We start from the raw sequence: 14,689 nt of genomic DNA on the forward strand, positions 1-14,689 counted from the left end.
TATCTCACTATTCTCTCCCATTCTGAGAGGCTTGTTCTTTCCAATTCTGGCAATCCCATGTGATAATATACATATGACGGTTTCTGGCAAACACAATTTTCTCTACCCTGTTACTTTTTCTGTGGTGTTTCATTATCCCATGTAGTGGTCTCCAGTTTATATGCTCTTTTTTCACTACTGGTTGGATATATGAATTCTGCTATGTCACACACAACTGGTCATGTTGCTTACTTTTCCATAGTCACATTTTATAGTTCCAAAAAGTTTTAACGTACTCAACTCTGGGGTTATTAAGGGAATATTCCAAGTGGTGAATATGCCCCTCTGACCTTTGGAAATAGATATTATTCTGTGCTCCCCTTTATTACCCAAACAGTGGCCTCAAATGGAGACTAAATTAACTAGAAGCTGTAGAAATAACAAGGTTGACCTAACAAGCAATGAGTTTGTTTTGGTTAAGTAGATCCCAGAAACACATGCGATGAATGATTTAAAAACATCCACTTCTTTATGACTATCTGTTGCTAAAAGATATTTTTGAAATGATGGTACATATTGTTACAGGAAAATTATGTCCCAAAGAGAATGTAATTTCTGTGAGATCATGTATATTAGAACTCAGTAAATATTTGTTGAATGAAGACAAATAGGAGCTGAAAGAATTCTGGGAATGTTTGGTCTGATTGTAAAATTATGCTTTGAAATGACAGGTAGGAGGTACTAATCGAGCAGAAAATGTACTTAGACTGAACCTTTTTCAAAGTGAAGGTAAAAAGAAGTAGAAATGAGCATGGTCCTTGGGGAAAATACTTAAGAGGCCATTAAACTATCAATTATCCCAAGAAATAGTAGAAACAAATATGAATATCATTCATAAATTATTTTGTTACCAACATTCAGAGTATTGAATTTAAGAAAAGGATATTTTAGGGGCGCCTGGGTGGCACAGCGGTTAAGCGTCTGCCTTCGGCTCAGGGCGTGATCCCAGCGTTATGGGATCGAGCCCCACATCAGGCTCCTCCGCTATGAGCCTGCTTCTTCCTCTCCCACTCTCCCTGCTTGTGTTCCCTCTCTCACTGGCTGTCTCTATCTCTGTCGAATAAATAAATAAAATCTTTAAAAAAGAAAAAAGAAAAGGATATTTTATAAAGGTTTGAAAACTCCTTTTGCATTTTAAAGCTTTTCCTAATGCATTTAGGCAAAAATCAAAGCAAAACAAAATTGTATTGTTTCCTTTAAATTGATGGTTAAAATGTTTGTCTTTTGTACAAATTTCTAACTTTCTGTACAAATTTCATAGTAAGTTTATTGACACTAAATTACAATACATAATATAGTTTTATGAATGAATAAAATTTAATTAAAAATGAGCTAAGAGGGGCACCTGGGTGGCGCAGTCGTTGAGCGTCTGCCTTCGGCTCAGGGCGTGATCCCGGCATTATGGGATCGAGCCCCACATCAGGCTTCTCCGCTTGGAGCCTGCTTCTTCCTCTCCCACTCCCCCTGCTTGTGTTCCCTCTCTCGCTGGCTGTCTCTCTCTGTCAAATAAATAAATAAAATCTTTAAAAAAAAATGAGCTAAGAAATATGATTCGGTAGAATGTTCTTGATACAATCAAGTAGGACTATCTCATAACCTTTAAGTAAATATTTTCTACTAGAAATAAATTATAGATAATCACGCTATTGAATAAGGAACATTAAGCTAGAGTATTAAGATATGACATTTGATTCTTAGAATTCATGTCTGGTTCCCAGAGAAAGTACAAAGAATGACTTATCTTAATTGCTTTTCTTTCATTTTTGGCAAACCTAAATCGGGGTGTCGGTTAGAGGTAAGAAACTACTTACTCTTTGTAATTAAACAATCTCAACAGTTCGAAAATTCTATTAAATATTGTTTTGCAGGTTCTACCAATGCCAGATTCAGTCCAAATCTCAGGCTCAATAGGCATAGCTCAGCATCCAAACATTACTCAGGGGGACCAATGAACAGCTTCTTCTTTTCTTGCCCATTATAGGCAAGACAAGGCTTTGGAGGTGTACCCATCTTTATAGAATAGAAGCACTCCAAGTGGATCATCCAACAAACAGCACTTAAAATGCTAAAGGATAAAAGCAGGTGTTTCTAATTTCTCAACTTTGAAAACGATGTTGAAAATCCGAGTTACAGGCGGAGAATCCGTGACATTTGGTTTGGCAGTGAAGATTACTCTTCAGGTGGAAGTGAGCAACAGGGAGGTGAGAGATACTACCACGTAGTTAACTGAGTAAGTGCTATAAAAGCGATGTTTGATTCTGTAAGTTAGGAGTGAAATCACAATGCTTGTTGAGTTAAAGAATGGAAGTTATTTATTTCTTAGTATGTTCGAAACTCTAGATCTGCCAGAAAGATTACTTTTAGCCTCCAGTTTTAAGAAAACTCTGAATACCGGATACAAATGTATTAGAATAAGATAAGAAACTAAAAAAAGAATACTGCAAAATACGATGGAAAAAATCGCACTTTCTAAATCAAGGTTTTATCCAGTATCAATATTCTATTATAGATAAAATACATTATTTCTTGAAAGGATCACAGAGTTTTTACAATTCAGCTACGATGCAAGAATTTTCGTGCTCAGTGTGGACTTTTAAACACACCACTAATCCATTGTCTTCCTATACCATCGTTCTAAGACCTTGACCACGTGATGCTTTTCAAATGGCCACCATCTACAGTGTTATCTGCCAAACAGCAAATCAACCTTTATAATTAAAGTTGACAAGCTGACAAGAAAAATGAGTGTATACTTCCACATATATATGAATTTTTATGTCACATTGCCGTCTGTACACTTGTTTGCTTTTCGTCGATAGCTGAAGGCTCATTTCTCTGCACCAGAAGCGTGTTATATTCCAAGGTCTTCAGACAGCTCCCCTTCGCCCTAGTGAGTCTGTTGATTAATTTTGGATACTCTTTTTAATTAACACCCCAAAGGAGATCTAGATTATCTAGCCCATAGTCCATGAAAAACAAGTGAATCTGAAGAATAATGACCCAGGGAGACAGGCACACTCTCTTCAAATGATGTTTTAAGAACACTCAGTCTTTCACAAGTCAAAATCATGTCAGGCAATGCCTAGGGAGGACGTAGGCCTTTAATTAGGGCAAAAATAGAGGTTTATATTAGTCTAATTTAATTTTCTTTTTGACAGGGAGAGAAGTGATAGATGCCCCTTGACAGATGAAACATGGCGCCCCAATACAGTCCTGGTTGCCATTGGCCTTGATTAGTAACTGGTCCCATTTTGACCTCCAGGCAGATGAGTTGATAATGACAGAAAAGAGTGAAGCAATTAGAACAGTAGGATGAAGTAGGAAACTAGCTAATTGTACCCAAATCTGTGAAACCTAATCACAGAACCAAGAAATATGATGCTTATGGCAGCTTTCATAAGTATGTCTAAAGACATTAACCCATCACGTGCGAAGAATACAATGGAACAACTCTGACAATACTAGCACCACAAAGAAAATTTCAGTTCATATCTTTAAAAAACCTTTTCTGAGGAGCGATTTTGTGGTAAGCCAACTGTTGCATCTGTTAGAGATGATAGGAAATACAGTCCTCTTTCATTTCTAGGCCACATCGCGAACAGGTGCAAAAAAATCTATCCTGACGTCTTAAGCAAAAAAGCTTTTTAGTGACTCAAGCTAACCCAGGTATCCAGTAAAAAACAAAAGCCAAAAGAAGAAAACCCTGAAATAAATACAAGGTCTTAACTATAGTTTTCAGTCAATTTCATTCTGGACCACTTGACTTAGCATAGCGTAGTTAAGGAGCATTTTCGAAGCTGAGTCATCTAATTGCTACTCCATTGCTTGTTGTCCTCAGCACTCAGCAGCTCCACATTTAGAAAAGCATATGCCATTCTATCTGTTCCTCTTCGGGGGGAAAAAATATCTTCCAATTGATACTATGGATTCCATTTTTACCCTTACTAACAAAATGCTGAAGTTGTTTTTTTCTCATCATTTCGATGTTTAAAACCTCTAACCTGCAAAAGCCTGTTATGTAGTCTAACACTTTGCCGTGATGAAATGGGGATGCTTTTTACTGCTTTTCTTAATCTAGAATAAGAATGAGTGGCCATAACTGAAAATAACCGCTAAGCACGTTACCACTTCAAGGCACCAAGTCTTAAAAGAAGAAAAGTAATTGTATGTAAAGTTATTCTTCAATTTGAAACATGAGTGTCTACTTTCACAGTAGTCAGTCAGTCAGTCAGTTAGGGAGCAAACATCTATTGAGTGCCTTCTATGGATCAAATGCTGCAAAAAGTACTTTGCCTGTACAACGACTTTGGTAGCTCCCCAAATGGCTCCAAATTCCCATTGTCTTTTCGCACAGTGCTCTTTGCTATTTGATCTTGCTACTGTTCCTGTAAAATGGTGGAGTCTATTCCTCCACCCCTTAAATTTGGACTATATGACTTACTTTGGCCAAGGTGCCTTTAGAAATTATGAAATAAACAAACTTGCAAAGCAGTTTCCCTCTGGTACTTGGAAAGGGGAAGCCTGGAACACCAAAGTTTGAGTGATGATGGAGGAAAGAATGAATAAGCAAAAGAGACGGAGACTGAGATATCAGTCACACTGTTATATTAATGAAGTTACATTCACGTGCAGAATATGATATGGATGGATATACTCATGGTATAGACTATCATTATGACTCCATCTAATTGAATTATTATTAATGAACAATTATTAACAAATATACTATGATTTCCTGATGCCTTCCAAGTTTTCTGCTATGGGGTGCTTTCTTACACTCCACATGACTACTGCAAATTATTTTGAAAATATCTTTTGGTAGTTTCATATTCACTGCATAATCTATGTCAGGGAGTCTAGCACATTATTAATGCTACTGGCTTCAGCAGAAATTGTGTTGTCTAAATTGATCTCTCACCTACCTCAATCATGATACATTTTCAAATAATAAATATATTAATCAAAGAATATGCTATCTTTGAATCTCTTCAAAATACTGTGTAATAACTTTAGTATTTCCTTTCTAAGAATATTTAATAAATGTGGGGGAGGTCATTAAACATTAAGGACAAAAAGATAGCCAATGATAGGATATTCTAATGAAAAAAGATGAAATTTGATCTCTACCACACACCATATACAATTCAAGTTAGACTGTACTTCTCATCATAAAAAATAAGACAAGACATCTTCTGGTGGTTGCATGGGAGATGATCTTTAAGACTTTGGGGTTCTAACAAGACACAGAAAGCAATACCCATAAATAAAATGACTTCTAAATTATACTACATTAAAGCTAAAACTTTTCTATCCTCATACGTTTGTTGTCTGATTGGTTTACTTCTGAGTTTTTTACCTCAAATTTGTTGCAAGGGTGATTCATTCACTGAAATGTAGTACATTCCCTAATATTTCTCTTTCTTTCTAAAAGGTACCAGCTAGGTAAAAATATTCTTAGGTCACATCTTCATCCGTCTTCATTCATTACAGCTGTCCTCTGACACCTTCCAGCATCGCATACAGAAAGTCTAATAATAAACTTGGTTTTTATGACTAATACCTCCTTATATTTTTGTTGAGTGTTTTGATTTATTTCTTACATTTTATGCTCCATACCATTAATTTAGGTCTAGAGTAACCCATCCTCTCCTTCCATTCATTATTGATTTTTGTAGTAAGAAAGCCATATTTTTTTAATTCTTAAAAAGTCCCCTTCGTGCTACTGTTGAATTTCCTTAAAACTCTTATATATATATATGTATATATATATATATATACATATATATATATTTTTTTTTTAATCCAAGTAGTCTTTTGTCAACTCTTTCAGACTAGTCTCGCTCTCTGTGGATGCCGTGTCTTATTACATGGCTTGTCATGTCTTTGTTTGCTTTGTTTTGCTTATGAGGGAGCAAGTCAGGTTATTGGAATATTTAGCCACAGCGATCCGGCAGGTGAAAGGAGCCAGAGTCCCTCCCAGGTAGGAGTACCAGCGGTCTAAAGAGGCCCCATAGAAAGGGTCCGTGTTTCTGGTTTCCCCACTCCTTCCCAGGTGCAGGGATAGATGTGCACAAAATATTTCTCTTGTGCCTTATAGCTACACTTTTTTCTTACCTTTGAAACACCTCCAAATAGAAAGGTGCCCACTCGGCATGCAACTCAATGCAACTCTCCCTTGTAGAAATGGAAATAAACTCATCTCCTCAAAGGAAATCATCCATGTGTTGTCAGTTGATCACCATCTAGCTGCAAACCCAGGATTCCTGGTGATGTCTATTCCTCGTCTTACTGCGTGGGAATCAGGTCTTGATATTCTGTGCTGTTTGGGAAAAAATTAAATAATTTAACTGCCACTAATCCACCCAAGTTGGGGAAGTGAAAGAAACCACAGAGTAGATATACATAATGTATATGTAATATATAATGAATATATAACAGAATATATATATCTTTGTTATTTCATATATTTATAAATATAGTATATATTATTGTATATAACCCAAAAGAAAAGAAATACAGATAGAGACTAAAGTCTTTGTTTCCCAGATGGTCACGGTTGGCACATATATGACTTCCTTCTTTCATCACCAGCCTCATTTTGCCTTTGGCCAGCACATAGCTGCTTAGAGTTCTTTACCCCACTGGGGTGATCCACAGTTTTGTTTCTGAGGGATGTGACTCTTTAGTGCTATTTCTGCTAAAGGATCACCATTGTCTCCCATTAACTCCCTCTCTGAATGGTGCTACCACAGGGAAATTGCAGGAGCTCAACTCTGCTCCGGCCCCAGGACATCCTACCCCACTACATAGCAGCAGCCCTATCTCCTCATTGATCACTCAGACCTCCAAGCTCCCAGCTCTGCCATCATGGCCAACTGGGCAAATACTGCACAGGCTGTGGAATGAGGCTGTCTGACACACACACAGCTGAGCTCACATGCCCACTGATACCAAGGAGACTTTTTTGCAGTAGAAACCTTTTCGAACATTCAATCAGACACAAATATTCTCACCTTTGGAATCTGTTCCTAGATTCCTATCCACAGACCTCTTTATTGTCAATCCCTAATACTGCTCCTTCCAAATCCCTAACCATCTGGCCAAACAATTTGCCACAATTAGTGTAGATTCATACTCAGCTCTCTCCTTACAGAATAACAATTTGAAGTTCTTCCCATGGGGAGGACTTCCATTCTACACTGTTTTTCACATATGAAAGGAGTTATAACACCCCTAATCCTTCTTCTCAGTGATGCCAGTCGCCTGTTTCTCAGGCTGGATTTTTTTTCTCAGTCCTAGGGCACTCCTGAGGAGTCTGTAGGTGTGCACTGGAGGAGGGGGGCAGGGAAGCAAGGGTGGGCACAATTGGAATATGATCTGTGGCTCACGCATCCTTCATGTGCATGAATGGCCCCAGCCTCGTCCACTCTACGACATTTCTTCCACTGGATGATTTCGTGCTCCCCGGCATGCCAGATCTTATGTCAGCATCAATCAAGTTAACACCCTGCTCTTGATGGGCAGTATGTTGGCATGGGCCTGGTCATTTTCCACCAAGACATAGTAACAAACCAAGAACCATTCCTTGGAAGGAAATGCTGACTCTACATCTAGGGATGTCCGTTGAGAATCTACCAGGACTTGGCCAAGTCTCCAACATGGCCTCCAGACCTGCAATGTGGGCTTTGTGCCCTAATGAAGTTGTGGTCGAAAGAAATGATGCTGCATGATTTCAACGAATAAAGTTAGAGATTTCAGGTGGTTCTTTACACAAATTTGCTCTCGTCTGGCAACTTAAACTAGGGGACATTCGATTTAGTTTGCTACCACAGAGCTACAGCTGAGATGTTTCAGCACTTGCTGCTGTCAGACCAAAACATCTAAATTGATGTCATGCTAAAGATCACTTCCTTATCAAAGACCACACCCCAGTTTGCAAATGCAGCTTCCGCTCCGCAATGGCAGCCTTCCCATTGAAATTTTCATTTGAGCAGAATACGATTTGATTTGGGTTCATTTTCATACGGTGGGCTAATTTCAAAATCTTCCAGAAAAAAGCCAATACGTTGTTCACAGAAGACATTCTAAAGATTACTTTAATAATCTGAAAGTGAAGGGAATCAATTTCCAGACATAAAATCTTGTATAATAAAGTGTGTTGATTTCATTTTTGGGGAGAGAGTTTAATATGATTGTTAAAGAGTCCCCTGTCCCTCAAAGGTTAAGAATCGTGAATCTGACGAATATCTAGTAACAGATTTTTCATACATTTTAAGTAACACACCTGTCATAGTGCCTCACCACAAGTCTTTTATTATTTATTATTTTTATTTTTTTAAAAGACTTATTTATTTATTTTAGACAGAGAAAGAGGGAGAGCGAGGGCAGGGAGGGGCAGAGGGAAAGGGAGAGAGAAACCTCGGCGACTCCGTGCTGAGCTCAGAGCCCAAAGTCGGGCTCCATCTCAAAACCCTGAGATCATGACCTGAGCCCCTCACATTATATTTTCTGAGTCTTTATATGTTGTTCTTACCCCATTTATAACTACAGTTAATCTGTTTTAAATAAAGCAAAACTTCAAAAGTCAGATAGGACATTGCACCCCTTAAATTAGGGATTAGAGAGACCCATGATAATATGTTCAGGTATCATTGTAAGTTCAGATCTGATCAAATTAACATATTTTGTGTGTCTCTTACTTGGTACGAATGCAGCCATTTCTCAATATGCCAGTTACATCAATATTTTGCATGGGCCTTAGTCGTTGTTAAGTGTGATCACCACAAAATATTTTAGAACATTTAATAACACGGATTTCATTACGTTAACTACAATTCTTGCTACTGCAATGAAATGTTGATTGTATTTCACATAGGAATTCACTGAGTTGAAGCTAAAATAGGATTTGGCTTGGCCTCCAGTTAAGCAAAGTCCCAGCCAGCAGAGATGCTGATGCTAAATGCTTTGGGATGATGTTCATGGGAACGGATCTACAATGCAAAGTCTAGGCAACACTGTCGCTGATGAGTCCAATAAACTTAGGAAAGTTGCTGGAAAGGCAGAACAGGTTTGTTTTTATGCTGAGTGACTGTTATTGGCTATGTTTTTGGTAACGGGCTTTCTGCTGAAGCTACATTTCATTCAGCAGCATCCTCATTCAGGGAATCTTATGGAAGTTATTTTTCCTGAGTGCTCCATCAAAGGAACAGAGGAAAGCAGGACCTCCCCCCTCCCCCCGCCCCAGTCCACCACCACCCAGGCTGGGACTCCCTTGAAATCCACAACCTTTGAATGCCTCTTTATTCTCAATCCATTGATATTCTTGGCCCATATCTTTCCATCATTCAGATACTGGAGAGTACTGTAACCAGATGCAAAGTGGTACTTTCTAACAAGACTTTGGCTAAGCATTATATTTACTGTACCACAGTACTACTTACTGTACGAAAACAGAGGACCCTTTTACAACTTCAAAAGTTCCTTTCACATACATACACACACACACACACACACACACACACACACACACACATCTTAATATATGATATGCAGTCTTGGCCACAGTAGAATATTAAACCATGTTTTCTGTCAATGTGATATAAAGAAACAAGGGGCCTCATGTAATTTGGATTTTTCCAGGTATCCAATTTCAATCTAATGTACTGTTGTGAAACTAAGCCAGTAAATCTATATGGCTGGTCCATTTGGGGACTTGGTCTGCTATCTTTAGTCTGTGACAATTTCTGGTTTCCATTCCTTGTTCGGGGATGATAACAGTGTGATTTACAGGTATAACTAACAAATGAGATCAATTAAAATGTCTAAAAGTGGCACCTGTCTGAGTATAGGGTTCCACTAAATAATTCCCACAGCTTTGCTTCCTGTCGCCCCCACCATTTGCAAGGCTTCTCCACATGCAAAGTAACAATGAAGTGTTGTTTCCTAACGGGCATGAACCAAGAAAGCCGGCCTTATCCTATGGCCTAGATATATGATTATTATCACTGCCTGGAAACAACAGGTGTATTTTTCAACTCCATTCACAAATGATCCCTGTGTTTCATAGCATTCATTAATATAGCTTCTTGAATTGCCCAATTTGTTACAAATTTGTACTGTCAGCTGCCTTTGTGATTGAATTGAATCTGTAATGAAATAGAAGCCACCTTTCATTTGTGTACATTATTGAATACTTTGATCATTACAAGACAAACTCGATACTTTTCAAAGATCTTAGGTCATGGACAAGGGAAAAATGGTTCCTTCTGAGGATAAAAGTCGCACTTAGACAAAGCACTCCAGAACATTTTTACGTGTCTTTTACTAAAGCTTCGTAAAATAAACGAAGAAATATATTGGCAAGTGTTATGATCATAAAGCACTGGATTAAATAATAGGTAGAAACTTTGAAGGCACAGTATATTCTTATGATTAAGTTTGATTACAACTGAGATTTTGAGTTGAACTTTGTAAACATGTTTTTCGCTACTGTTCTCATCTGGGGACAACATGAATTAAATTGCATAATGAAAGGTGAAAATTTCTATTCTTTGACATATCTCTGAAGTCAGAAATTATATTTATGAAATAAATTAATATTATTTATATACTTGAAACTACAACTTAATGGATTCTCACAAGCTAACCAGAGTTCCCATTCCTAAGTGACTTAAATCCCCAAATTAGCATACACTAGAGAGTGTGCGTAGAGAAATTTTGCCTGCTAAAACATCGCACTTCCCTACTTCAAACACCTCAGCATCTTATAAATAAGATGGCAACACAGGCCCGTTTTCCTGGGATGGCCATGGTTAATGCCTGTCTCCCATGCATATTTGTAATCAGATCCCTTTCCTCTGCACAAGTGGATTGGAACAACTAATCACACAGACACCCAACTCCTAAGTCTAACAAAATAACGCTGTAAAAGTTAGTTGCATCTCATTTAAGAAAAATAATATCACAGTTATAAAACATAATTAAAGGCACTCATCCACATAAGCCACAGTTAGATACAAGTGATTTCTTTTTTCTGTAAGACAGCCAGAGCACCCTCGGCTCTATATACTGTGGCTTCAGAGATGCTAGGTATGATATGATTCTTGTGTATTAATGTTTAACTGGCTTAGTCCTTCAAATAGAGTTACACAGAATTGCCATGTAATTATCACCAACCCCCACAAACAGTACTACGCCATATCTTATTCTGCAACAAAGAACAAAATACACTGGAAGGAAATCTAATTATACCTTATCTCTTAGACCATTTCTCTCCTACAGGTTGCAGACTGTAGGATTCAAACTACCAAATCAAAGCTACTCTAATCATTTCTAGCATGAAGAGTGGAATCAACAAAGTTTATATCACAAAGAAAGAAAATGCTCACACATTTAAATTTTTAAAAACACAGGCCACCGATGTTGTCCACTAGGACAGTCTTATACATGTAGGAAAGGATGCTCATCTGGGGGCAGTGTTTAAAATCTTATTATATCTCTTCCTATATAGATAAGATATATAAGGTATATATATATATATATATATATATATATATATATATATGTAAGATATAGATATATTTTTAAAATTCTCCTCATTAAAACAATATTGCTGAAATCGCCAAAGCTTCCAGAACTTCTTAGCTGATAGTGTATTGGAATAGATAGAATCTGAGAAATAATATAGCTCAGTATTTTCCAATCAATCTTAGAAACTTAAATACAAGAAGACAGATGAATTTACCCAAGGTCATAGAGGAAGATTATTTTGGAGTTAGGGTTCTGGCTATTTCCTTCCTCCTTTCTTCCCTTCTTTCCTTCCTTCCTTCCTTCCTTCCTTCCTTCCTTCCTTCCTTCCTTCCTTCCTTCCTTCCTATTTTTTAGTAGCTTTGTTAAGCAGCTCGGCACCACAAACCCCACTCTTGTCCTCAGAGAGTTCAAGGTACACAGGTATGCCTCATGTTTATGGGCAGTAACCGCCATTCCCCATGTGACCTGACCTAATTCACACCAAAGTTATTTACTCCGTATTTGATGAATTTGGAAGTTTTTAAGATACCTTCATAGATGGTAAGTGTTTTCTATAGAAAGAAGTCTTTATATCACCCTTTGATTCATCCACGTCCCTAACTTCAGGGGTCATAAACCCCTCAGGAAGAGTTCAAACAGGACCGTGAGGATAACTGACCAGTGGAGTGAGCAGTGACTTATATAAATAACTGCAATGAAATACCAGATGGTAGGATGGGATAATTTCATATGCCATCCTTGTTCTAAATGTAACTTTTTACCACTACACTTGTTGAAATGGGCTAAGATTGTGTTGGTTCTCCAATCGGTTCTCCCCAAGTAGACCATGAGCACTTTGAGAATTGGGCCAGGGTTTTGTCCCTGTCATTTCTTATCCACAGCACCAGGAATAAGCGATTGTCTAATGGATGGTGGATGGATGGATGGGCAGAACATTCAATGAGACTCAAATAGGCAATTTGATAAAATGTATTTTAGGAAGAATAGATTTAAGAAAGAGGGAAAACTCGGAGAGTGACTGAAAACTAGTGTAGTCGAGGTGAGCTTTTGTAGGGCAAGTAAAAGATAATACTAGAAGGACAATGATGAAAGCAGATCACTGACAGCTCGAATGCTGAACTAAGGAACTGAGATTTTAAACAGAACAACCTGTTTAAAATTCTTAACAAGAGAAGGGAAGAGATTTGATCCACACATTTTTGAGGTAGTTGATCCAGCAAGTTGAAGTTGGTATGGATTAATTATCTCTGGCTCTGGCCTGATTAAATATAGAAGACGTAAACTACAAATAGGACCCTCTAGAGGTACCGACATTATGGAAGCAATTTCACAAAAAGCGAATCCAAGCCAATCAACAAGAAGACTCTTGTCTTATCTCAAATCATCTGTGTGCCCATCTGGCCTGAACACTAGCTTGTGGTAAGCTCGGGCCTACCATTCAGGGTTTAGAGTTTCACAAGCTAAAGCTACTCACTCATTCAGTTATCACCTTCTACCAAGGAAAGAGAAGTTAAAGTGAGAGACGCTTGTATAATTCCTCGCTCTCTTTCAACTCCTAAAATCCTTACACCTCATTTATTGTAATAGTAATAATAATAATAATAATAATAACTCATCATGGTCATAAACAAAACAAAATTCATCATTGCTTTTTCTTCTTAGCACTGGACTAGCAATTAGCATTTGACATAAGTTGGTGATGATGACTAAGGAATAAGAAACAGTGTTCTGCCCGGGGATCCTTGTGCGGGCCATCTACAGGGTTTAGCAAGAGCTATAGCACATAGGAAATCCACTCTTTCCTCCCATGAGTCTTTTTGAACTCGAGTGATTAATGTTGTGTGTTCTTCTATTCAGGCACTGCGTCTAAAAGCATTGTTTACCATCACCTTGCAATCAGCATGCCTCAGCAACCCCCTATTACCCTTGATAGCAGTGTGGCTGCAATTTAGACCTGAAAGAAATAGGTGGGCCCTCCGAAGCCTCAAGCTGCTCTGCAGCCCTGTTATCTCCATTTGTGATTTGTTTTCAAGAACAGTGATTTACATTTCAGCTGGATTACCCCTTTTAATGTATCACAGAGGTATAAAGTGGCCGCAGTACAAACTCTCGGTTCTGCCACATTTCAAATGATGCATTTGAGTCATTGTAAAGAGGGCTATGCTTACAATTAGAACCCAAAGTAGGACAGTTCTTTCCAGGAGATGGCACCGACCATATGTGGGTGATGGGAAAGACAACAAAGTGCTGTCCGTACTGCTATTTGAAAGTGGTATGAAACAGCGCTGTGCCATTAAGAATGTTCATGACCCTAGCCATTACTGCGGGAGCAAAAATGAGAGCTTCCTGTAAAAGTATCTCAAAAAGTTAAGTAGAGGTAAGGTTTGCGATGGGGCTGTGTCACACGACCTGAGACAGCACAACTTTTATTGGCAAGTACATTCTTCTAAAAAACCAAATGAAGCCAAAGTGATATTGCAGGACAAAAATAATGTCCACGTGATAACAAATTACTGTTTTCAACAAGTGCTTATTTATAAAGAGCTTTATTAAGTGCATTCATATTCACTTCATTCTGTTATTGGGATTAGTTCTCTATTTCCAACTTTATTGAGGTACAAATTACACATAATAAAATTCAGCCACGTGAAGTGTCCGATTTGAAGAATTTTGGCAGTTGCTTGCTGTCGCATAACCACCACTACAATCAAGACATAAATCATTCTATTGGCGCTGAAGAGCTCCTCATGGCTCATTGAAATCAAGTCTCTCTCCTAACTCCCAGCCCCAGGCCACCACTAATCTGCCTTCTGTCACTATTGTTCTGCCTTTTCTAGAAGTTCACGTAAATGGGATATATGGTATGGCCATGGTCTGACCAATCCTAACAACCAAAGATGATGGTATTAGGAGTTAGGGCCCTTGGGATGTACACCGGTCGTCAGAATGAGGCTTTCATGAATAGGATTGGTATCCCTATAAAAGAGACTCCACAGAATTCCATCCCCTTCCACCATGTGAAGACACTGTGAGAAGTGGGCAGTCTGCAACCCTGAAGAAGGCTCTCACCAGAACCCAACCATGCTGGCACCCCGATCTTGAACTGAGGGTCACCAGAACT

General features: G+C 38.3%; 1 protein-coding gene across 1 annotated transcript in view; it reads right to left on the reverse strand.

The window, feature by feature from the left end:
• Nucleotides 1-6,166: 6,166 nt before the first annotated feature.
• Nucleotides 6,167-14,689, reverse strand: part of TMEM182 (transmembrane protein 182) — a 264,818-nt gene continuing 256,295 nt past the window's right edge. The window contains exon 6 of the mRNA XM_087863239.1: nucleotides 6,167-6,358. Within this exon, the coding sequence (XP_087719365.1) occupies nucleotides 6,339-6,358 (20 nt within the window). The 3' untranslated portion in view covers nucleotides 6,167-6,338. The remainder of the gene's footprint in view (nucleotides 6,359-14,689) is intronic.

Source organism: Ursus americanus, chromosome 7 (assembly GCF_024610735.1).
Source record: "Ursus americanus isolate L20-20 chromosome 7, mUrsAme1.1.p, whole genome shotgun sequence".
Lineage (NCBI taxonomy): Eukaryota > Metazoa > Chordata > Mammalia > Carnivora > Ursidae > Ursus > Ursus americanus.